General features: G+C 53.3%; 1 protein-coding gene across 1 annotated transcript; it reads left to right on the top strand.

The window, feature by feature from the left end:
• Window positions 1-22,534, top strand: SLC9A6 (solute carrier family 9 member A6). Its single transcript, XM_065689310.1, has 16 exons — window positions 1-280; window positions 5,615-5,814; window positions 6,173-6,250; window positions 6,878-6,954; window positions 7,842-7,954; window positions 9,379-9,484; window positions 12,499-12,640; window positions 12,864-12,969; window positions 13,180-13,268; window positions 13,458-13,571; window positions 15,406-15,517; window positions 16,585-16,738; window positions 16,909-16,939; window positions 18,083-18,162; window positions 18,778-18,883; window positions 19,386-22,534. Exons 1-16 carry the CDS (start codon window positions 16-18, stop codon window positions 19,659-19,661), a joined length of 2,049 nt encoding a protein of 682 aa, XP_065545382.1. The 5' UTR covers window positions 1-15; the 3' UTR covers window positions 19,662-22,534.
• The last annotated feature ends 2,444 nt before the right edge of the window (window positions 22,535-24,978 follow it).

Genomic DNA, 24,978 nt, shown 5'->3' with positions numbered 1-24,978 from the left:
GCCGGTACCGGGGTGATGGCGGGGCCGGGGCCGGTGCTGGCGGCGGTGGCGGCGGGGCTGTGGGCGCCGGGAGCGGCGGGCGGGGAGGTGTCGGCGGCGCGTCCCGGGGCGCTGGAGGAGGAGATCGTGTCGGAGAAGGCGGCGGAGGAGAGCCACCGGCAGGACAGCGCCAACCTGCTCGTCTTCATCCTGCTGCTCACCCTCACCATCCTCACCATATGGCTCTTCAAGCACCGCCGCGCCCGCTTCCTGCACGAGACCGGGCTCGCCATGATCTACGGTGAGGGGCGCCGGGCACCCCCATCCCGCACCCCCCCCCCCTTCTCCTCCCCGTGGGTCCCGCTCTGCACCGGGGCTGGTCCCCACCCGCCGCGTCCGTGGCCCCGCAGCGGGGCCCTTCTCCGGTGGCCTCTTGCCGCGGGGGCTCGTTCCGAGGTCCCCCTCCCGTGTGGCTGCAGGGGGACGCCCGTATTCGCTCCCGGCTGCACCCCGGTCCCTCTCAGCCCGTGCTGAGCGATGCCGGGGGCTGCAGCACTGGTGAAGCTGGTGGCATCCGGCGCTTCCATGTGCCAAGTGGCCCCGCGCCCGTGTCACTGAGCACTGCTCCGGGGCTGAGAGCGGGGACTTGGGGCAGCGCAGACCAGGCTTTGCCCTGCCTGGGAGCCTTGTATCTGCACGCTGGGGCTGGAGGCTGTGTTTGCACCCTGTGCTTGGAGTGCCTGCGTTTCCAGAAGCTGCCCATGAAGAGTGGAGAGGCCGTTTGGGGAGATGCTGTCACCCTTTGCTGTGCCCAGGGACCCGCAGGCCCCGTGTCCTGCTGCTCAGGGAGGGACCTGTGTGCATGAGCTCCTACTTTTGGGGTCCCTGCTGTGACAGGGTGAGGTGCTCCCACCAGAAGGGGAGCGGGTCTGTGGCTGGTTGGGTTTTGAGGATGAGCTGTGACTTCCTGAGGTGATGTGGGCTTGTGGAGTGGCCTGAAGTTACTGCATGGAGATGCCGTACGTGGCTCTGTCCAGGTTATCCTGTATGGCTCGGAGTTCAACCCGAGCAGGGCTGGGAGTTGTGCCGGGGCAGTGATTAACACAGCCACGGATCCTCCTTCAGACAAGATGTGTGGAGTTCTGGACTCAGAAGGTGTCATTGCTGTAAGCGCTGTGGTCAGTGCCCTGGCTCGGTGGTGGTGACCAGACCCAGAGCAGTGATGTGACCGAGTCCCCTGCCCAGCAGGAAGCTTTGCTCCGAAGGCACTGACCCGCTGGGCCGTTGGCTCCCTCAGTTCCAGTTAACTGGAAGAGTCCTTCCCAATGAAGGGGAGGAGACGCCTGTGGCAGCCCGGAGGCACAGCGCAGTGCCCTGCCCTCATGGACTCCTGCAAGCCACCGCTGAGGCACTGCAGGCCTCCAGCCCAGGGCAAGGGTTATCACCTCCCCAGGACGGGAGCACGTGCTTCCAGGGTGGAAGGTTTTCCTTCTCCTTCCGCCCTGGAGCTTATTGGCGCACAGCCTTTCTGTTCCTTTCATGCTTCCAAACTTGTTCTTCTCATGGTGTTTTCTCCCTCTTGGTGCTTTGTTCTCCCTGACCCACCTGGGTGCTCCCCTTGCTCTCAGGCTGTTTGGGTCTCCTGCTCATCTCTAAAACACATCTTTTCTGCCTGCTCTTTCGCAGCCTGTGCTCAGGGAATTGCTGGAGAAAGGTAACGTCACCCAGCTGCTCATGCAGCAAATCCCCAGCTTTCCCCCTCCTGCCACCGCTTTTGGCATCTGCTTCTCAGGTTGTAACAGCTGCCGTAGGAAAAGGGATGTGTCATTTCCCAAGCAGGGCTGAGGTGCTGTTGTTCTAGAGTGACAACTTAAAAGCTGCAGGGAGCAAAGCAGGTGTTGCTGCTGCTTCGCTGTCCCTCATCCCCAGTGATGCTCCGGTCCCCTCTGTGATACTCTGGCCCCCCTGTGATGCTCTGATCCCTCTGTGATGCTCTGGTCCCCCCTGTGATGCTCTGATCTCTCTGTGATGCTCTGGTCCCCTCTGTGATGCTTTGGTCCCCTTGGCAATGCTCTGGTCCCCTTGGCGATGCTCTGATCTCTCTGTGATGCTCTGGTCCCCCTGTGATGCTCTGGTCCCCTTGTGATGCTCTGGTCCCCTTGTGATGCTCTGGTCCCCTTGTGATGCTCTGATCCCCTCTGTGATGCTCTGGTCCCCTTGTGATGCTCTGATCCCCTTGCTCTCAGCCCCAGGGCAGTGCTGCAGCAGGGAAGCTGCAAAACAGACCCTGAATTCTGGGCAAGAGAAGCAATGTGTAAAAGCTTGGCTTTTCCTAATTAACACCCTCCCCCCCCCCCCAACCAACAAAATAAACCAACAAAACCAAGTCAAATAGAACTTCTGCACACATCTTCCTGCCAAAACACATCAGAGTTCCCTTGGTGGCTGTGCTTTTACTCTAAGTGAAAAGCTCTTGCTCCAGGTGGATTTATAGCTTATAAATCACCCTGTCAGCTCAGGGTTGATGCTCAAGAGCTGTCTGGAAGCCAGAGTCATTACACGGTGACAGACAATAGGTGTTTAGCAGCCCCAGAGCTTCACCTGGGTGTTTAAAACGAGGCCCTCACCACTGAAGATGATTAATTGAACCGTTGTGTTTCGGTTCTCGTTGGGCTCTGGTGGTGGCTGTGGCAGGAGCTTCTCTAGAAGCTGTTTCCTTGCTCCCACTCGGCCCCTGGCTCGCACATGTCTCCATTGCTCCTTGTCAGGATGAGTTTTCCTTTCCTCTCGGTGTCCGTAGTAATGCTCGCCTGGGGATGCTGTGTGCTTCCACTGCTGTTAAGTGCCTGCGTGGCAATATATTAGTGTTCATTTAAACCCTTCCCTCGGAAACGTCCAGCAGCACCTAAGAAGTCAAAAAGAAAGCCCATGGGCTCTTGTTGTTTCTAATGGAGTTGGGAGGAGCGCAGTGGAAACGCGCCCTTTGCATGAAAGAACTCAGTTAATTGAGCAGCTTTGCCTTTAGCTTCCCTGCTCCCTGCAACTTTTGGCTGGCAGCTTCCTCTGTGTCAGGTTCCCTGCGCCCAGCTCCCTGCCGGGGCTCAGCTTCGTGCCTCTTTTGGCTGCAGGAGCATGTCCATGCTGGCAGGGAGGGTCAGGGCTTGCTGCTGGGGTGGCCCTGCCAGTGCCCGGGGAGCTGGAACTGTTTCCCAATGGTTCCTTACCTGGTCCCTTGGGCTTGGGCCAGGCAGCCTGAGCCCAGCGCCGGGGTTGGTGTCTGGAAAACCTCGGCATCCAAGTCGGGTTTGTTTCAAGTGCCTCCAGCGAGCATCGTTACATGGGGAGGGTTGGTTAGGGTGATGCTGGGGGGCAGATCTCTAATGTGCCGTGGCGGGGGCATCTGCATGGTGACAATGACCTGTGTGTTACAGGGCAAGGGAATGTGTCTGATGTGGGGAGCCCCAAGCACAGGGCTCTCGGCAGATACTGGAGCTATCAGTCCCTTGTCTCTTACCCCACTCCAGCCAGAGTGGGAATTCGGCTGCATCCGGAGCGTGGCTGGGAGCAGCTGCCTGGGTGAGTGAGACAGCAAGGACAAGCAGCGGTGCTATCAGATGTAGCTCTGCTTTGGGATGGGGATTAAGAGCAGCGGAGGGTGAGTCAGGATCCCTTCTGAATTCCCAGCAGTAACATCCACGTCCATCGTCCCTCCTTCCTCCTACAGGGCCTCTCATCTCAAAGTGCTGAGCCTGGGCAGTAAAGGGGTCGCTGGATGGGTTTCCATCTGGGAACAGGCTCCAGCAGCTTCTTGTGTGAAAGGAACGCAAACCCAGCTCTTGAAAAAGACTTTAGAAGGCAAAGGGTGATGGGTTCAAACCGGAACAGGGGAGGTTCAGGTTACATATAGGGAAGAAGCTCTTCCCTGTGAGGGTGCTGAGGCGCTGGCACAGGGTGCCCAGAGAAGCTGTGGCTGCCCCATCCCTGGCAGTGCTCAAGGCCAGGCTGGACACAGGGGCTTGGAGCAAGCTGCTCCAGTGGAAGGGGTCCCTGCCCGTGGCAGGGGTTGGAGCTGGAGGAGCTTTAAGCTCCTTCAACCCAAACCAGGCTGGGGTCCTGTGATTCTAAACCACCCCAGGCAGTGCTGGAGGGGCAGAGCAGGGTGTGCCTGGTGCTGCCTGCTCCATAGGAGTGGAGGAGCAGTTGTAAGGGCAGAAGGCAAAGTCTGGGTGGGAGGTTGGGAGCTGGCTGCAGGGGATGCTGAGTGGCTCCATGGTCTCCTGCCCAGGCTCTGCTCCCGGGGAATGGTGGCAGAGGAAGAGTTTGATGTTCCCTTCGGTCAGGGAGAGCACGGAGCATGGTTTGAACTCAGAGTGAAGAAGCAGGAGCGTCCTGGCAGGCAAATGGGGAAGCCTTCTCAGTGCTGCGGTCTCTGTTCAGTCCCCACGTGTCTGAAGGCTTCTCAGGACCGCATGGTTCAGAGATGGGGTTGAGACCCGGGATTTCTGTGGTGCCTCAGTGCTGCCTTCATCAAGGAGTTTCCAAACCCTTCTGTGCTGAAGGCTACGTGGAAAGGTGCCTTGTGGGACATCCCTGCTGCCCAGCCTGCGGATGCCGGGAAGCTCTGCCAGGAGAGCACTCTGCACAACAGGGGGGAGAGGAGCAGCCCGCATGTGTGAATGCCATTAGTGTGGATGGGAGAGCTCCCGGCTCATCAGCCTGCTGGGAAGGTGCTCTCTGGATTGCTGGCTTGCACATTAACCCCAGGATACTCCTGCCCAGCAGTGGGGCTGGCTGCTGGGGCTGCCCTGGGGCTGCTGCTCGTGGTGCAGAGCTGAGGCTCCCGGGGGGAGAGGAGCACAGCCGGGTGCCTGGCCTGGGTTGGGGAGCTTCCATGGGATGGCTGCTGTGCGCTGGGGAAGCTCCTCAGTGCAGGAAGAGGAGGGATGGTGCTGCAGCATCTTCCGAAGGATGCTCGCTGTCCTCAAAGTGTTCGTGGTGTTCCTGGGTATCAGTTTTAATCCCTTACCAAAACGAAGGGTTTATTGTATTTCTGTAGTGGCAAAACGTGATGCTGGCAGGTTCTAGGTGCAACATGCACAGCTTAGGCACCCGTGAGCAGTGCCATGCCCGGTTCCCCACCTGTGTGCCAGCAATGCCCTGAGAAAACCAGCGTGCCCTCTATGTCTGCAGTTTGCTGCTCTAGAGAAGGGGGTCTGACTCATTGCTGGGGAACCAAAACCCATCAGGACCAGTCTATGGCCAGTGTTAGAAAGTCTGCACGAGCGTTTGCAGGTCTCTCCTGGGAGGACACCCAGGGGTTTATAGAATCATGGAATCAATCAGGTTGGAAAAGCTCTTTAAGATTGTCACATCCAACCCTTACTCCAGCACTGCCGAGCCCACCACTGACCCATGGCACTGAGGCCTGGTCTCCACGGGATGTGAACACTTGTAGGGACGGTGACTCCAGCCTGTTCCAATGCCTGAGCACCCTCTGGGGCAGGAATTGTTCCTCAGCTCCATCTAAACCTGCCCTGATGCAGCTTGAGGCCGGTTCCTCTTGTCCTGTCAGAGCCTGGTCTGTGAGACCTCGAAGAGGCCATGGCTTGTCTCACTGACACGCGTCCCTCCGCAGGGGTCCTGGTCGGCGTGGTCCTGCGCTACGGCATCCACGTGCCCAGCGATGTCAACAACGTGACGCTGAGCTGCCAGGTGCAGACCAGCCCTGCCACGCTGCTGGTGAACGTCAGCGGGAAGTACTACGAGTACACCCTGAAAGGGGAGATCAGCGCCCAGGAGCTCAACAACGTCCAGGACAATGAGATGCTGAGAAAGGTGAGGGAGCCGGTGCCGGCAGGGGCGAGCGATGGTCACCTCTGTGTGGATGCGTCCTGTAGCTGCTGCGTTAAGTGGCTGTTTTCTCTCTATGTATTTCACTTCAATCAGATTAGGATCAGCTGTAGCTTCTAATTAGAACCCAAGGTAACGAAACTCCAGTTTCAGCTGATCTTAACTTAAGCTGGTTCAGCTCTGCACTGTGTCTCCAAAAGCTCCCAGAGGCATCCTCAGAGTTGATCCGACAGCATCTCCTCCGGTGGGGGCTCAGGCTTTCCTCCGTGTGTTTTATGCGACATCCTTATCTGTGTGTTGCCTTGCAACGCGTTTGATTGTTGGGTTTTTTCTCTCTTAACAGGTGACTTTTGATCCTGAAGTGTTCTTCAACATCTTGCTTCCTCCAATTATATTTTATGCAGGCTACAGCTTGAAAAGGGTACGTGCCTTTGCAGCTCCTGTGTTTTCAGTTCCTCTGCCTCCAGAGCATTCTTCATACTTGAACGTGCTTTGCTGCTTGCTCAGCAGGCTGTGGAGATGGGTACGGTTTCCCTCGGTACACGTGGGATTGTAGGAAGCAGGGCTGAGAGCGCCCCAGTCAATCTTGTCCGTCCCTGGGAAGGGTCAGTGACTTCAGCCTCTCCCGGCACGGGTTTGGCAGGGGTTTGGAGGTCAGCTCTGGCCCATTTCAGCCTCTGAAACACATCAGAGGGTGGGAATTCAGCAGCTCTCTGGAATGCTGATTTGGAAGCAGAGGAGAATGATCCTGTTTAGCTTGCGGGGGAAGGAAAGAGGAATGCTGCTGGGTTAGGAAATCAGTTCCCAGGACTTAGAACAGCACCTTATTAAATACACAGGTGTGAGAAGAGGTTGCATTCATGTTTACTAATGCCGCATCAACATCTGCTGGTCTGGCAGTGTACACTGATGGGCACCATTCAGCCGTGTTGGTCCAGCTCGTGGTGCCTGAGCAAGGTCCAAGTGGCTACGGAGCCTGTGCGGTGCCTGTGCAGGCTCGAAGGAGACTGTTAGCAAATGTAACTCTTCGTTTTAATCCTCCTTCTAGAGGCACTTCTTCAGAAACCTGGGATCCATCCTGGCTTACGCCTTCCTTGGCACTGCAATTTCCTGCCTGGTGATCGGGTGAGTAACTGGAGCTGGCCTGGTTCTTGTGGAGGGCTTTGGGGGCTGCGAGAGCTCTGGCTGCTGATCCCAGCCCTGAAGGATCACACAGGCTCTCTGCCCCTGCTGCTCAGCAGCAGCCATTAGTACTGTTCAGTAGCCGAACATCTGCAGTGTGGACAGGGTGATTGCTGTCTAATTGCATAGTGCTTTCTCAGCATCCCATCCGGAGCAGTTACACACCTGGCAAGGAAAGTTTCACACGTCCCTGAAGACTGTCTTGAATCAGGAACTTCAGACTGTTGAGAGCAGAGCCCTAACAGGGAGTAGCGGGCAGGATCGTAAACTCATGTCCTGTCCTTACTTGCTGGAAGCAGGTGCCTGGTGAGCGCAGGTGGTGTGTCGGGTTATTCATCCCTGTGTGCAAAGGGAGCTGGAGGATTCCTGCTCTGAACAGCAGCACGCAGGCAGGCGGAGGGAGTTTTCCACTGGGGAGTCCAATGGATTCAAGCAGACTCAGCATCTGCATTAGCTGTTCCTCGCTGAGAGTTTCGGCCATTTCAAAGTCAGGCCAAGGTCACCCCATTGAAACGTGTTCATGTGGGACACTGCAAAGAGATCGGGAGACCCCGTGAGCCTGGATGCTCCTTTTCCCGAGCCGTGTCATGCTCATGGGGGACTTTCCGCCCTGGTTCCTCGGTTGGACCATGTACGCGGTCCAGCGTGCAACCCAGCGCTCGCCTTCCAGACCATGGCCCCGGGGTTTCACTGCGCTCAGCTCAGTTCTTTGGTGCCCTGGCACTTGGATAACTCTAGGGGTTAATCTGACCAGTTCAGGGGAATTGAGTCCATTGGGGTGTCATTTTAATGCACTGCAGGGATGAGTAATTGCCTCTTCTGATCACCAGCTCTGTCGTGTATGGCTGCGTGGCGCTGATGAAAGTCACTGGGCAGCTCGGGGGAGACTTCTACTTCACTGACTGCCTCCTGTTCGGTGCCATTGTATCAGCTACTGACCCAGGTACGTTAAATGGGGTTTTCCCCCTCTTTTTACCTACATTTTGATCTGGTTTGAGTTGTGGTGAAGAGGGGAAGAAAGTCTTAAACGCCTGCAAGTGTCCTCCTTCTGAATTTTGGGGTTCAATGGATGTGTGACCTTCTTAGAGGTCGCGTTTGTCTCCATGCCTTTTGATTTCCTTCCCATTACATGGAACAGACCCTGCAAACCTCTGCTTTCCCGAATCTTTCTTTGCAGTGAAGTCCTGGCCAGTCTCTCTCTTGACTTCACTGGGTGTTGGGACAGGTTCCCCATGTCTCTACCATCCTGTGCCGGCAGCGGATGCAGCGCAAGCACATGTGGCATGTTCAGTTGGCCGTTTTAGTTAGTTTAGTGGTAATCATAGACAGGATTTGGGTTGCAAAGTGTGGAGCACCTCTTGGGTGTGATGGTGGTGTGGTAGACCTGATGGCAGATGGGCAGAGACCGAGCAAGGACCGCAGGTAGAAGTAATGCTTTGAAATGCTGCAGATGAGATGTTGGCGTAGTATCCCTTCTTCAGGCTTCATAATAGGAACGTGAAGATGCCACAGGTAAAAATGGAACGTTTCCCTGTGCATAAATGCGTTAAACCCCCTTCAGTGTGCACAGCTGTGTGCCTGGATGCTATTTTAAAGGACTTTGATTGGAATTAGCTCAGCCCTCTGCAGCAGCCTGAGCTGTGCACCATGCACCACGTGTTACATCTCGCTTGCTCTAGATGTTGTGATGCTTTTGCAAGGCTGAGGCACAAAACCTGCTGCGTTTTCGTGCCCTTCTTGGAGCTGCTGGATCACGGAAGGCCTTGAGGGTTCTGTGGTCTCTGCCGTGTGGCTGTAAATCACAAGACACCCTCTAATGCCTGGTTTCCTCCAGTTGGGTGTGAAATGTTCACACATCTGTGCCGGCATTTCCACTGTGTCAGCCTGTGTTGAATCCAGGGATTTCCCTTGGAGTATCAGAGATGGAAGGAGAAGACAGGCATCGTCCTGGACAAGCCTGCATCCTCCTGGCCTTCTGTAGGTGGAGGAAGGCTCTCCCTGATGCACCACGCCAAAGGCATCACGAAAGCTGGGTGGCTTGTGTTAGCGTGGTACTGTGGCCCAGTCCATGAGCTCAGACCTTCAGCAAGCTCAGAGCAGAGTTTGCTTGTGTCTGCCTGCTAAAGACTCAATGGACCCAATGCCCAGGATGTGTTTAAAAGGAGCAGGAGGGAAATGATAAAGCAAATCCTCATCTGAAAGGGCGGAAGGAAGAGTGGTGGAGGGAGCAGGAGGGGTGGCTGGCACCGTCGCAGCAGTGGCACAGATGTGCAGGAAGGCAGCTTTCTAAACCAGGGCGTTTTGTCTTCGATTGCACCAAAATAACGGCGCCTTTTTGAATGTCTCTCTTGTTTTTCTATTTGTCAGTGACTGTTCTTGCCATATTCCATGAACTCCAGGTTGATGTTGAGCTGTATGCCCTGCTCTTTGGCGAGAGCGTCCTCAATGATGCCGTTGCCATAGTGCTGTCTTCGTAAGTGTGCTCTGCTTTTACTTTTAGTTGTTACCCGTGGTACATGGCAGGTGCTGGGAGACCTCCTGAATAGGTGTTTGCAAGAGCAGCTTTCCATTTGGAGCGTCCCCAAAAGCTGTAGTGACCTCTTGACCACATTGGAGACTGCGGCTTGGGGTTGCGGGCTGCCCTTACAGCTTCCCCCTGCATGATGGATAGTTTTGTTTTGCTTTTATGCCTGGTTGACCCAGTCAGGAGGAAGTTTTTCTGCCCCTCTGAAATGGGATAAGCACCAGATCTGCTTTTAAGCCCCACTGAAACTCCTTGCTGATGGCTTTGCTCCTCCCTGCCTGCCTTCCCATCCACAAACACCTGCATTGGGTAAGGTGGAAATAGTTTCCTTTCTCTCCGCTCTTTCCATGCATCAAGAAGATGGTATTTCTTACCGAGTGAATACCCTGCACTGAACACATGCTGCCTTTCTAGAGTATTTGCTGTTCTTTAACATCTTCTGTCCTCTGCATGCAGGACGTATTTGATCTGCATTTTCACCCTGTAGTCATTATGGCAGTTTGTTTGGCACCGTATGGTATCTGCAGTGGTGACAGGTCCACGTACAGCTCAGACTAATGCAGGAAATAGTTCTGGAATACTTGTCACTCCAGCGTGCTGCTTGCGTGGGTTTTCCTAAGGTGGAGGCAGCAAATAGCATCTTGTGAGCTGCGTATCCCCACCCGCACGAGTTGTAGGCACGGAACTGAGTGCTTCTGTTGAGGTTTCTGGAGCTCTTCGTATTGCTCGCTCTGGTCTTTATGCTGAATGTGTCCCCACTGGGGGTGAGGGTAGATGCTGCACAGCCAGGTTGTGTTGAAGAAGGGATCCCAAGTGAGGAAGGGATGGGGTCCTCCAGCCTGTTCTGGGAGGTTCTTGTGGGGGGTTTAGCATCAGTGTGGTGCATCTCCACACATGGAGGTGACCGCATCACCTCTCGCCCTGTTTCAGTACCAGCTTTGTAGCTGTTGCTCTGATTTCCTGCCTTCCCCTTCCCACAAGCTGAGTTCCATCCACCCCCTCCCTGAAATAAGGTAATTTGCACCAGAACAGCAGCTCTGAGCCGCAGGCAGCAGTTATTTTGCTGCCAGGCTTTAGTGCAGCCCAGCCCAGCAGCGTGCTGACCCTCAGGGCTCCTCACCAGTTAACCTGTGCCTGTGTCAGAGCTTGCCATGGGCTTTGTCTTCAGGGCCACTGTAAGCAGCATAGGGCAGCCCCATCAGCACGGTGGGTATTGGTCAGTGCAGGTGTCTCAAGGGCAGCCTCGAGTCGCTTGGGCACAAGCACATCTTGGGTGCAAGGAGGAGAGCTCCTCCAAGAGCAGCCCCTGTGACAAGGGAGGACAAGGAGCTGGGACTTCTCCATTGCTTGTGCCAGGAGCTGGGTGCCCACAGGGCTCCTCTCCTCCCGGCTTCCAGTCCTGGACAAATGTTCCTGTACCTGGGGAGCAGGATCCGCTGCTGGTTCCTGCCTTTCTGGTCCTGCCTCGTGCTGGTTTGGTGGCTGGGTGCAGGATGAAGAGGAATCGAACACAGAACCGAAAGCCAGCGGGCAGCGAGGTGCTGGGCATGTGGTTTGGGAGCAGGGAGGTGAACGCAGTTGCAGGGTCTCTACCTGCTTCTTCCCAAGGCGGGTTTCACAGGGGCTGAATGCCACAGAGACCCCCATGGGCAGGGACAGGGGGCATAAAGCGGGCAATGATGTCTTATTGGTGATGCAGAAAGCAGAACCAGAAGGAAAACTGCTAAGGGGTAAAAACACAAACCCAACATCCAAACAGTCGGTTACGGAAGGGAAATGAAACCAGTCTGCGTTTATAAGAACAAAACCCCAAGCCCCAGAAGAAGAACGTGTTAGTAAATGGGAAGTGTCAGATGGGGCTGACAAATGCAGTTAAATCCCAGTGTACATCTTGCAGTGTAAAATACAATGCAGAAGAAGGAAAGATGTTAAAGGCAGGGAAGTTGAGCAAGGGAAGTGACCCCTGACGTCGGTGTGCAGTTAGGGGAGAAAGCTGCAGGATGTGTGCACGAGGTGGTAACTTTCCGTTCCAGCAGAACTCGGGAGGTTAAACAGCAAAGGTTTAAAGTTCACATCCAAGAGTTTGAATGGAGCTGGCTGAGGGATTGCGGCCTGGAAGTTAATGTTTTCTGTAAGCTTACATCCAAGAAAGGGATGTGAGGAGTCCATTTAGAGTCACAGAGTGGTTTGGGATGCAAAGGACCTGAAGATCCTCCAGTTCCAACCCCATTTAGGAGACGGATAAAGGCCCCCCCCCTATCTCAGCCCTTCCAAGTAAAACAGTGGGAGGGCTCAGCTCACTGGGGCTAGGAGGGAGCAAACCCATTTCCCATCTCACCACGAAGTTTGGTGGGTGAAGATGAGCGTGCTGCTGTTGTGAGCCAGCCCTGTGCCCTTTGACTTCCTGCCCTGCAATGTTGCGCTTCAGAACTCAGTGCCAGATAAATGCAGTGCACGTTAAATGTGGTAAGGCAGAATAAGTTATAGCTCCCCAGGGGATATTCACATCAGCCACCTCCGTGGAGTCAATGGAGGCTTCCCACTGGAATGCTTTGTGGTTGCAGAGTGCCTCCCTTTGTAGAGCCGGTGCCAAACCCCCCAGATCCCATCATAAATGATGGACTGTCACTTAAGGAAATGCATTTGCAGGAGATCGTGTAAGAGATGGGCTTTGGTTTGATGCTCTCTAATGTCTAGAGCGAGCAGATGCAGAGCTGTGCCTAGGAGGGGTGGCTGAACAGCCGGAAGCTGGTCGGGAGCAAAGGGGATCCCAAATGCCCTGGGATAGGGTGGGAATGCTGCTGCTGCATGTTGCGATCCCAAAGGAATTGCGGTGTGGGACTTGGGTTTTGTCTCCCTGGTTTCTCAGGCTCGATGTTGGCTTATGGAGCTTCGTGGAGGTGCCTCCCCCTCCACACTAAGGGCTGTTTTGTTCTTGTGTGTGCTTTCCCTCCCTCTTATAGCTCAATTGTTGCATACCAGCCGGCGGGTGACAACAGCCACACATTCGATGTCACAGCGATGTTCAAGTCCATCGGGATCTTCCTGGGAATATTCAGTGGCTCTTTTGCAATGGGAGCAGCTACCGGAGTCGTGACAGCTTTAATATCCTTTTGTTGTGTTTTGCCAAGGGTTTACAAAGCTGCTTCTGTTGCTGTGCTGCATCTCACCCAGATGCAGCGCTGCATGGTTCTTTGCCTTAAGTCATCCAAGGCAGTGCCATAGCTTCCTTAGGGGCAGGCTGTGTAGTGCTGCTGTGATGCACAAGTGGATTTGATGTGCTTTTAGCCTCCGGTTCCTCTCCAAATTGTCCTTAACCATATGCAACGTCACCAAGTTCACCAAACTTCGGGAGTTCCCGTTGCTGGAGACGGGCTTGTTCTTCTTGATGTCCTGGAGCACGTTCCTGCTGGCTGAAGCATGTGGCTTTACAGGCAAGCTCCAGCACAGCCCTGTGTCCGGGATGGAGATCTGCAGGGGTGATGGGGCTGTTGAGTTCTGCTTCTCCCAGCATTGATGGCAGCCGGAGCTCTCCCTCTGCTTTCTTTATTCTGGGGTTATTGCATTAAATCCCCTGTGCCACTGGGGTGCAGCTCAGCTCCCTTTTCATGATCAGGAGTCTAACGCGATGCTCTGCTCCCCAGGTGTGGTGGCTGTCCTCTTCTGCGGGATCACACAGGCCCATTATACCTATAACAACTTATCTACAGAGTCCCAGCACAGAACTAAGCAGGTGAGAGCCCTTCAGCCTCTCTGAATCTCAAGTCCAATATCTTTTCCTCCCCTCTAGCCACAATGAGGTGCATCTGTCTTGCTCCAGATGGGTTTTATAAGGAAGAAGCGTTTACTGCGTGATGGATGTGCTCCTGTGTGTTTCTTGTTAAACCTCGGTTGTCTCACTCGCTTTTAATTTGTTTTTCAGTTGTTTGAGCTGCTGAATTTCTTGGCAGAAAACTTCATCTTCTCCTACATGGGACTCGCACTGTTCACCTTCCAGAACCACGTCTTCAACCCTACCTTCGTGGTGGGGGCTTTCGTATCCTTTGGAGCCCATTGTATAAGATATAAATAGGAAAGGGAGAGGTTCCTCATTGCCAGGTTGTGGTTTTCTCTCCGATGTGTGGGGTTTTCCTCGGTCAGCCTGGCTTTACGTTTAGAAGGGGATTTCTCCCATGGTGTGGTGCCTGTGCTGCGTACTTGAAGGAGATGGAGATTCTTAGAATCATAGAATAGTTCGGGTTGGAAAGGACCTCAAGATCATCCAGTTCCAACCACCCTGCCATGGGCAGGGACACCTCACACTAAACCATCCCACCCAAGGCTTCATCCAACCTGGCCTTGAACACCGCCAGGGATGGAGCACTCACAACCTCCCTGGGCAACCCATTCCAGTGCCTCAGCACCCTCACAGGAAAGAATTTCCTCCTTAGATTCAATCTAAACTTCCCCTGTTTCAGTTTGAACCCGTTACCCCTTGTCCTGTCACTACAGTCCCTGACGAAGAGTCCCTCCCCAGCATCCCTATAGGCCCCCTTCAGGTACTGGAAGGCAAATTCTCCCAGCTTTACTTCCCACTGTGTTCTCTCCCTTCCTGGGCATTCAGATCAGCTGCTGCAGGGACTCCTGTTCCATGTGCACATGGTCCGAAGCTCCAGGCTTTGTCATGCACCAGGAGTGGCTTTGAGAATGGGGACTGCCCATTGTAGCCATTTACTTCCTGTTAATGGCTTGGTTAACCTCGGGGGAAAAAAAAACCTTTTTTTGGTTAAATAGCACAGTTAAGGCTACAACAGTGATGTTCGGAGGAAGGATTTCCCCTCCTACAAGCTGATGTTAATGGCAACAAACTCTCGGCCCTGGTATGGCTCAGAAAACCAAGGATTTTGAAGGAATGTTTTCCATACCCCAGGGAGGCCAGTTCAGGTGTGCAGAATTACTTGCACCCTTTGCCTGCGCTGAGGTTCATGCTGCTGCGTGTGATGTTATCTTTGCCAATGCTGGCGTGTAGGCTTGCAGCGGGGTCTGCTGGCTTCCCCCGGGAGCCTGGGGGATGGAGGGAGTGAAGAACATGGGGAATGCCATTTGGGTGGTTAGGTTGGAATTGTGTCCTCTTCAGCAGGAACTGACTCACTGCTGAAATAGCTCATTCATGAGAGGGATCATGAAATGCATCTCTTATGCAAATTAACGATGCTCAGGACAGCACATGAAAGCTGGAAGCGTTTTCCGTGTTATTGAGGGCTGCTCTGAATACTGGCTCCAAGATTATTTTTGCCATCTGGGTGCTGGTATTAAAAGACACAGCTTCAGAGATAAAAAGCACTATGAAGGGGCTGGTGCTGCTCATATCTCATGGGCTATGAAAACAGAATGAGCCTTGGATTCTCTTTTTTATCCCTCTCAACTGCTGCTGCTTTCATTTTGCTGAATAATCTTTGGGAATGAGACTTGGCTTCAAGCTTCAAACCCAGCTGTGAAGTGTGGGGTGCCAGGGACTGTCTGAGGAGCGGTGGTAGCGGCGATGACCGGAGCTTCACAGAGGACAAATAATTCCTGGGGTGGAAAAAGGAGCTGGCAGGGGGAGCAGACGATGGGGAATTGTGTTTTTACTCTGCTCTATCCTGTCCTCGCATCGATTATTTGTGCTTGTCTCCATGTGATATTCCTGACTGGCAGTGTGTGCTTTGCTTTGGGGATGCGGTAGCACGCTCTGCCCTCTCTGCTGTAGCCCTCAGAGCAGGGTGGTTATCTTTGCAGCCAGAGGACCAGTGGTTCTGAGGCTCCCCAGCGTTTCTGCCTGCTCTGGGTGCAGAGGTGGGTTGTGATGGGAGGCACAGGAAGAGCAGTTTCCTTAATGTGTGCAAATACAGCTTGCTATCTTCCTAGGAAGAGCTGCCAATATTTACCCACTGTCGTTTTTATTGAATCTGGGGAGAAGAAATAAGATTGGAACAAATTTACAGCACATGATGATGTTTGCTGGTACGTTATCGCATCCCTGCCTCCGACTGCGTGGCCCATCTGCACTTCCTTGCCCCTGAGGGCCTGGAAATAGTCGTTATTCAACTCTAAGTCTCTTACGGGCAGTGTCTGGGGAAGAGGCTGGGCAGGAAAGGGCTCCTTTTGGCTGGGTGGTGTGAATACCTTGTTCTGAGGTGTAGGAATGAGCTCTTAGAATCATAGAATCACAGAATAGTTAGGGTTGGAAAGGACCTCAAGATCATCCAGTTCCAACCCCCCTGCCATGGGCAGGGACACCTCACACTGAACCATCCCACACAAGGCTTCATCCAACCTGGCCTTGAACACTGCCAGGGATGGAGCACTCACAGCCTCCCTGGGCAACCCATTCCAGTGCCTCAGCACCCTAACAGGAAAGAATTTCCTCCTTAGATCCAATCTAAACTTCCTCTGTTTCAGTTTGAACCCGTTACCCCTTGTCCTGTCACTGCAGTCCCTGATGAAGAGTCCCTCCCCAGCATCCCTATAGGCCCCTTGTGCTTCAGTGCACAGCATGGGGCATAAGGAGGGGTTGCCTTTCTGGGCTGGTGGTAACCCCAGCTTCACAGTGAATGCTTAAGCTTAAATCATCCCTGTGAGAGCGCTGTGGTCTCCTCCAGTGATGGATATCGCTGAATCATGGAATGGTTTGGGTGGGAAGGGGCCTTAAAGCTCCTCCAGCTCCAACCCCTGCCACGGGCAGGGACCCCTTCCACTGGAGCAGCTTGCTCCAAGCCCCTGTGTCCAACCTGGCCTTGAGCACTGCCAGGGATGGGGCAGCCACAGCTTCTCTGGGCACCCTGTGCCAGCGCCTCAGCACCCTCCCAGGGAAGAGCTTCTGCCTAAGAGCTCAGCTCAGTCTCCCCTCGGGCAGGTTCAAGCCATTCCCCTTGGCCTGTCCCTACAGGCCCTTGTCCAAAGCCCCATCAGAGGGATAGGACTACTTGTGGGGCAGCACTGATGTAAACCCTGGGTGGGGAAGCCTGCGATGGGGGCTGCTGTCAGTGCTGTGGGCTCACACAGCTCCTCCACCGTCCCTTCCCTGGCAGGGCTGCGAGGAGCCATGGCATTCGCCTTGGCCATCCGCGACACGGCCACGTACGCCCGGCAGATGATGTTCAGCACGACGCTCCTCATCGTCTTCTTCACTGTGTGGGTCTTCGGCGGGGGCACCACAGCCATGCTGTCCTGCCTGAACATCCGGTGAGTCAGGGGCTCTCTTTGCAGCACATCCTCTCCCTCGTCCCGCTCTCACATTAAGGTGCTCAGCTCTAAGGGACGGGATGAAGGACACGATCCTCCTCTTGGGACTGCAGCAGGTACCCCCCTTGGCATTGCCCGTGCTAACCCCGTGCTTGTTGTCTCCTCCACAGAGTCGGTGTGGATGCGGATCAGGAGAACGTGGTGAGTGCGGTGCTGCTGGGCAGGAACTGGCAGGGGTTACATCAAGCCGGTCCCTGCTCCCCTCCCTTCCAGCTGGAGGAGACTTTTTAGCTCCTCTGGGGAAAGAGTTTGCAGTCAGTGGGAGTGAGGACGTTTCTGTGCTCGCTCTGGTTATAATGAGCCTTTCTTTTAGTCACTTGGAAGGGAGGGCAGAGAAGCAACCCTGGACTTTTTAGTCCACATTACTGCTGGGAGCAACGCTCCCACATTGCAGGGAGAGACTGCAATAGATTCAGTCCCTCTCTGGCTGGGTTTGAAATAAACACCAAAATATGCGTGACGTGGAAGCTCTCTGCCTCATCCTGGTATCCAGAGCAGTGCAGAAACACCATTTACTGCCTCATTTCATGTAGCATCTTCTGCCCCACTTGTAAGTTCCGCCCCCCCCGTTTCCTGTGGGTAGCTATGTGGCAGGTCAGGAACCACCAGCCACGCTGAGATAAATGCTGGAGCATCAGGAGTTTCCCTGCAGCCTGGTCATGCCGTGGCTCTGCTTGATGCCAGTGTGGGTTCTGTACCTTGGAGGTGCCTTTTATTCAGAGCCATTTATTGGGCTTTTCACCTCCTGGGCAGAAAGCATCAAATGGTGAAGGCAGTCCAGAGCCGTGAATCTGAAAGCCAGATTTCTGTGGAATGTGTAATTGTGGTCACGGTCCCCTCCAAACAGTTCTGCATTCTTTACTCGGACTGAAAGGAAGCCAGAGGTCCCCATCACACGCAGTGATTTGCATACAGGAGTCTCAGGCGAGGTTTGATGGAGATTGGAGCTGTCAGTCACTATGAAATGTGAAGCCTGGATGCAGCCCCTGGCTCCGAGGCACTTTAAACCTCAGGGCCAGGAACTGGAAGGCTCTAGCAGAAAGAATGCTTTGATACCACCTCCCTAAGGCTGCTCTGTGCTGCTAAATGCAGTGTGTGCTGGAAGCACCGCAGCCTGTTGTGGTGTGAGCATCCTTACGCGCTCTGCAACCCATGGGTTTCTTGTGAAGGGGTGATGGAAGGTGTGTGTCTTCTTCCATCCCCCGGGATAACCTGGAGCCTCCTGGCCCTGGCAGAGGTTGTGGCACGTTTCCTGCTGCTGTTTAATGTTTGGCTCTCCTGCAGGGTGTCCCGGAGAGCGAGAGGAGGAGTACGAAGGCAGAAAGCGCCTGGCTCTTCCGCATGTGGTACAACTTCGATCACAAGTATCCTTCAGTGGTGGTCAGTGTGTGCTGGCTCAGATCCCGTCTGCCCCAGCAGCTCTGCTGGCCTGGAGCATGGCTCGCTCCCTGCTGAGCAGAGGAGCCAGCGTTGGCTTTCCTGTGATGCTGCTGGGTTTTGGTTTGCACCTCCTCATATCTGTGGCTGCGAGAAATGGGCATTTCCGTCCACCTTTAGCGGGGATGCAGCAGCAGCTCAGGTCAAAGCTCGTGTCTCCGAGGCTGGAAGCCCAGGGACCCTCAGTCCTGGTGGCAGGTGGGCAGGAAGGGCAGGGGTCCTCTCTTGCTAGATCAGTTCCCTCTTCCCTTTCAAATGCTTTGCCATCAATTAGTGGAGGAGCAATTCGCCACAGTGAGAGGCACGGGACAAATGATGCTGCGAGGCCTTTTCTTACCAGGGCTGTGTCTGGTCCACCCATGTCCCACTGTGGTTATATTCACATTGCTCCTTCCTATGATTTTTGTGCTTCCAGGGACTTGTTTTTCTTTCCTTCCTGTGTTTTCCTGGAGACACAGAGTCCCTCACTGCTGCCCCTGCATCCCACCCCTCGACTCACCAACATCGCCCTATTCCTCTTCCTTCCTTAACCCCCTCTGTAGCTATCTGAAGCCTCTGCTGACACACAGCGGGCCCCCGCTGACCACCACACTGCCAGGGTGCTGTGGGCCCATTGCCCGGTGCCTGACGAGTCCACAGGCGTACGAAGTGAGTCTCTTGGTGTCCTTTCCGTCACGGGTGGGTGGACTTTGGCATGTTCATGTTTCAGCGTAGCTTTTGGATGCTGCTCTGCAGCCTCGAGCTCGGAGCCTTGGTAGGGAGATCAGAGACTGGTGCTGAGGGGTGAGCTAATACATAGGATCGTGGAATGGTTTGTGTTGGAAGGGGCCTTAAAGCTCCTCCAGCTCCAACCCCTGCCACGGACAGGGACCCCTTCCACTGGAGCAGCTTGCTCCAAGCCCCTGTGTCCAACCTGGCCTTGAGCACTGCCAGGGATGGGGCAGCCACAGCTTCTCTGGGCACCCTGTGCCAGCGCCTCAGCACCCTCACAGGGAAGAGCTTCTGCCTAAGAGCTCAGCTCAGTCTCCCCTCGGGCAGGTTCAAGCCATTCCCCTTGGCCTGTCCCTACAGGCCCTTGTCCAAAGCCCCTCCCCAGTAGGTTCCCTTTAGGTTCCCTTTAACCAGCACTCTCCCCCTGTTTGTTGCCCAGAATCAGGAGCAGCTGAAGGACGATGACTCTGACCTCATTTTGAACGACGGGGACATCAGCCTGACCTATGGGGACTCCACTGTCAACACCGACTCCGTGGCATCCAGCGGTGCATCCCGGCGCTTCGTGGGAAACAGCTCTGAGGATGCGCTGGATCGGGAGCTTGCTTTTGGGGACCATGAACTCGTAATCCGAGGAACACGCCTGGTCCTTCCCATGGACGATTCAGAGCCACCATCAAACGTCCTGGATAACGCAAGGCACGGTCCAGCATAAGGTTGCTTGGTTTGATTGACAGTAATAGTTGCATATATGATCAAGAAATATGTACTACCTAAAGTCTAATGCATGTCTCGAAATGTCTAAGCTGTATAAATATTATTTATATGGTGTCAGAAGAATATAAATATTCTCTGCCAAGCACTTGTAAAGAACAAGCTGCAAATTTAAGTTAAAACTGTGTTGACTGCACTGTGTAGGGTGGAACTGTTTTAGCATAAGAGTCTTTTGCACACAGTGAGCTTCTTTAATGTGTGGTTTGACAAAGGGTTGAGTTCCCAGCGGGGAGAGTAAAGGAGCTGACTCCCTGTTCATCCTTAGAGGCGGGGAGAGGAGGGTAGGGGAGAGGTGAGCGCTGGAAATCGCTTTCTGTTCACACGAGGATTGTTACCTTTTATTTTGGGCTCAGATCCTTGGGTCGTCGCGTTTGATGTTTGAGCCGGAAATAAGCCACGCACCCTCTCACCGGGCAGTAGCTGGTGCTAAACTTGTTATAAACTTGTTCACTTTGTGTGGGATGTGGAAACCTCCTGCTTTCTGGTGCCCTGCTGCCCAAACCCTGCTTTATTTAGCAGGTTAATGGCACGCATTGGCCGAAGCTGATAGCAAGGGCTGTGGGTGCCTGGCTGCTCAGGTGGGAGCAGGAGGGAGGGGTGGTTTGTGCCTGTAGTCGTGTAGAGGAGAAGGAGCTGAACCCACAGAGTTTTAGGGCTGAGTCCATCTTTCAGCTGGGGCTCAACCCACCATCAACTCCTCAGCTGGCAACGCCAGTCCCCGTTTTGGGAAGTGACCGTGTCTTTGTGTGCGCCAGTCTCTCCTCCTGCAGTCACGGATGTAGTTGAGATGTGCAGGGCTGCGCCCCGGGGCCGTGGAGCTTTGGCCAGCCTCAAACACAAGCTTTACAGCTACAGATTGACGTGGTACCTCCGGCCCTCTCCAGAGGCATTCCCTGAGCATCGAGGTGGTACTTGAAGGGGAGCTGCCCATCCGTCCTCCTGTAGAGTCAAAAACCATTGCACTTTGTGTCATAACTCCTTAGCATGCTGCCTGTCTGCAGTGCCCACCCCGTCTCGCTCGTGTCTCTTACCAGTGAATGAGAAATGTTTGCAAGTTGATGGTTTCGGGTTTGAGTTTGCGTTTTAATTCTTCTTTTCCAAGGAAGAGCGCAGAACAATTGGCGATTCCACGCTCGTGTTAAAGGGTTTTCTCTGTCGCTGTGTGAAACGGCTAAAGGTGCAGTGAAATTAACCCTGACATCCTTCTTTTTCTCCTGGCAAGGGGGAATCACAGCAGTTTCCTGTATGTAATGTTGTTGTCTGGTTTAGCTCCAGTTTGGCTATACAAACCAGTCAGGGTTACCGGTGCACTACGGGCCTGTTCTGGAGTTAACCCTCTCCAGAGGGCTTCAACAGAGCTGTTTAAAAAGAGACTATATGGAAAAGAGCCAGGTGAGTCCGAGCACTCCCATTGGGTTTCCTTGGAACAAACTGCACCTCTCAGGATGCGACCTTGAGATGCACCACCTGAGAGCTGGAGGAGACAGGAAATTCCAAGTGTGTGTATATACATATATATATGCATATATATATACATATATATAAATGTATATGTATGTATATGTACACACTATATATATTTATATAGTTGAGAAAAGAAACTTACACTTTCTGTTTGCTTTTTCATTTCCTCAGGTCTCAGTAACATTGCCTTAAATTGACGGATGTGAAACTGAATGATTTTAGCAGTTTAACCCCAAGAAAATGCTTTCTTTTTCCTTCTGAACAAAACATCTCAGTGTTGCCATAGGACTCCTCTAAGAAGTGGGGAGGCTCTGTTAATATATAGATAGGGCATCTTCCTTGCACCGGTAAGCGGCAGTCTCGCTGTTAACATAGCTGTTGGATTAGTGCTAGCCTCTTTGTTTCCTACTATGCAGGAATTCCATAAAGTGTGCATTTTCTATGATGTCTGTAACTTAATTTCATGTGTTTAAAAAAAAACACCCCAAAAAGTAAAAAAAACCCCAAAAAGTAAAAAAAAAAAAAAAAAACCCAAAAAGTAAAAAAAACCCCCAAAAGTAAAAGAACCCCTCAGTAGGTACCTGTTGCCTTTAGGTTCACTGCATCACTTTGACATCCTGTTCCTTGTTCGGTTTGCCTTGTCACAGAGGTATGCTAAAGAACTACCTCTTGGTTTTTCCTGTAGCATCTGGCTGTGAATTCCGTTTACAAAGCTGGTGCTGGTGCAGGATGGTTCTGCTCTGGTTCTGTGAACTTAAGATCCATAGAACCAGGACTGTTGTGAATAGTCCTGGTGCAGGAATGCGTCTAAGCCGAAATTCAGGAATGATTTAAGAAATGACTTGGATTCCTCCTCAGCTGGGTGTTTTCTTTATCCTGCTGCAGCAGAGAGCACTCGAGTGCCTGGTTTCCAGAGGCACTGATGGGTTGTGCTGCAGGTGAAGTTAAGGGTACCTTGAAGACCTTTTGCCAAATGGATAAGGCAGCCCCGAGGAGGCAGTATCAGCACCCACAAAGAAGAAGGTGCCCTTCTGTAAATGGAGTTTTCATGGCTTTTTGCACATGGAAAAAGCATTGTAGGTAAAGTTCTGATTTGTCCTGGTACTGTCGATGTGTGTGGTAATGGCATTAACCCCGTAGTTGTGGTGTTTGTGCAGCTGATGTGTGATAGCTGATGATCACTATTGGACCTTCTGTTTACACTGACTAAATCCTTTCCTGTTGCGTTGTACTGTGAAAGAAGGATTATGGGCTATAAAAGATGATGATGATGATGATGATGATTATTTTTTCTGGACTTGTGTGTACAGTTTCATTAATTCCCACGGAAATAAATCTGTAGCAAAGTGATGACGTGCTGCTTGGCCTTCTCAGCTGTTTGTCCATGGCCTTTGTTCCAGCCTCATCTGAACCATACTTTTGATGCTATGTGCTGTCAGAGCAGCTGAAGAGGTTAGTTGTTCAAATGCTTTACAATCCCCTACAACGTAGAAGGTGCCTAAATGTGGTTTTGAGGCCTGTGATTCATAAAGGACAACCTTTGGCTTTTGGATGGTGTAAAAGTACATTGTTCGTGGCTCTGTATCACTGCAGCAGGATAGCCCCTGAAACCTCCTTAAACACTTGTCCCCCATCCATAGCAGCAGACAGTGAGGGGATTCGGTTCTGCTTTCCAAAGGGACCGTGGTCCTCATGTGGGAAGCTGAGTCTTGAGCTCTCAGGCTGGGCTTTGCCAAAGCCTTGACTGCAGCTCACAAAGGTACCATGAGTCTGTGAGGGAGAAGGGCTCATCCAGCATCCTGCTGGTCGTGGGTGCTCTGTGCTACTGAAGTCACAGGAGTGGGACAAGAGACAACGGTGTTATCTTGTACTGTTAAATGCTGCTAATCACACACCTCAAACCCCTGGCAATCAGGGTAAACACCATTAATCCCCCTGCACACACACTGTGCCTTGTGCTTGGGCATGGAACTAAACCAAATGTAGTTCAGCAATGCCTTTTAACCTCTTTAACCTCACAAGCCTTCAAAAGAAGTGCAGCACAGCCTTGGCAAATGAATTTTTGTCTTGAAATAAGGTATGATTCTGGCCCTTGGGCCCACCATTGCTGAGGGGCTTTCTCCAGCATCCAAAAGGTAATTGGAGCCAGAGGATGCAGGCAGGTATTCTCTGGGATGGGCTTGCTGCAGCCATGTCATTTCAGCCATGGTAAAAGGGTTCTGGATAGGTGCTGTCCAAAGGCCCTGGGAGACGGAATGGGGCAGGTCCCTGCATACCGTGGGGAGGGGATGCACCGCAGGTTGGTGGGTAGAGCCCCCACTCGCTGACTTGTCCCCATGACATCAGTTCAGTTGAGGCTGAGCCGATGAGGGGCAGCTTCCAGTCAAGCTATCACACTACGTGGTTCGTGTGGGGATCGCCAAAGTGCTGGGAAAGGGGAGAGTGCTGGGTATCCACAGCCCCAGGAAAGCGCAGGGCTGTTTCTAGAGCGATGCTGTATCCTCATCCCCAAGGCACGGGCAGCATTTGGCTGCTCTCTGCTGTTGTGCCGTGCTGGGGAAGCATTTGTGGGAGGGAAACTAAGAAGAAGCAAGCTTTTGATTCCTCTTCCTTACCTCATGCAATGAGCTCTTGTCCTTGCTAGCTCCTCTAGGTGGCAATATTGGAGAGGACAGTAGTTGTCCATCACCACCGTGTCCCTACAGGCCCTATGTCCACCATCCAGAGGCTTTCTCCATCCCCTCCGTGGTCGCTATGCCTTATGCACCATCCATCTCAAGGCTTTACCTGCAGAAAGGAGAAGAGACCCTGCTGCCCAACTGGCTGCTCTTCCACCCCGAGCCCCTTTGCAGGCTGGAGGCAGTTGAGGTGATCTTATGTCAAAGACTGTAGACAGGGATCATAGAAGAGTTTGGGTTGGAAGGAGCCTTCAAAGATCATCTAACCAAGGTGCGTGTGGATGACCATAGCTGTGGTGCTGCAGCTCAGGAGAGCAGAAAACGGGAGACATGCAGAATATTTGAACAGGAATTGGGCCTATAGTCTATATTCTTTTGCCATCTGCAGCATCTAGGTGCAAACTAATGAAGCAAAGGTCCCATCCCTGCAACCAAAATGAGGACTGAGCAACGAGAAAACAAAGGACACCCCCCCTGCAGTCCTGCATTCCCCTTGAAGGCCAGCTGCTTGTTGCTGTTCTTTCCCCACTGTTAGGCTTTCAGAGTCAGGAGTTTAAGGTTAATGGTCACAAGCTCCTTGCAGGATCAGTTTTAGCCCCTCACAGGTGATCTGCAGCCCTTGCTGGAGCTGCTGATGGGTATCAGAGCTGCTTCAACCCTCACACACAGCACCAGCATCGATGAAGAGATACTGCTCTTATTGACATAACAACATCTGCACCAAAGGTGTGCCAAGGTCTGCCCTTGGTTTGGGAGCCAGGGGCTCTGGAGCGTGTTATTTGGGACATGCAGCACTTGTACAGCTCCATCTTGGTGCTCTTCCTCACTCCATGCTGGGCACTTAGAGCCTGGGTCAGGGGCTACAAGATCCCTTAATGACTGCAGGAGACTCTGTAAGGGCTGGGTAGCAGAGCCCGGAATTCGCTGTCCAGTACTGAGACATGCACACATACAGAAGGGTTTGGCCTCCATTAATTGGCTTTTCATAGGGAATTCCAGCAGCTTTCCTCCTGCTAGCGATGCTCCAGCCCCGGGAGCCCATTCATGGTTGCAATCTACTATCCCTGCGTGGTTCACAGCATAGTGTGGTCGTAGCAGCTCTGAAGGACACGTGTG

Source organism: Lathamus discolor, chromosome 9 (assembly GCF_037157495.1).
Source record: "Lathamus discolor isolate bLatDis1 chromosome 9, bLatDis1.hap1, whole genome shotgun sequence".
NCBI lineage: Eukaryota > Metazoa > Chordata > Aves > Psittaciformes > Psittacidae > Lathamus > Lathamus discolor.
This window is presented reverse-complemented; position numbering and strand designations above follow the sequence as displayed.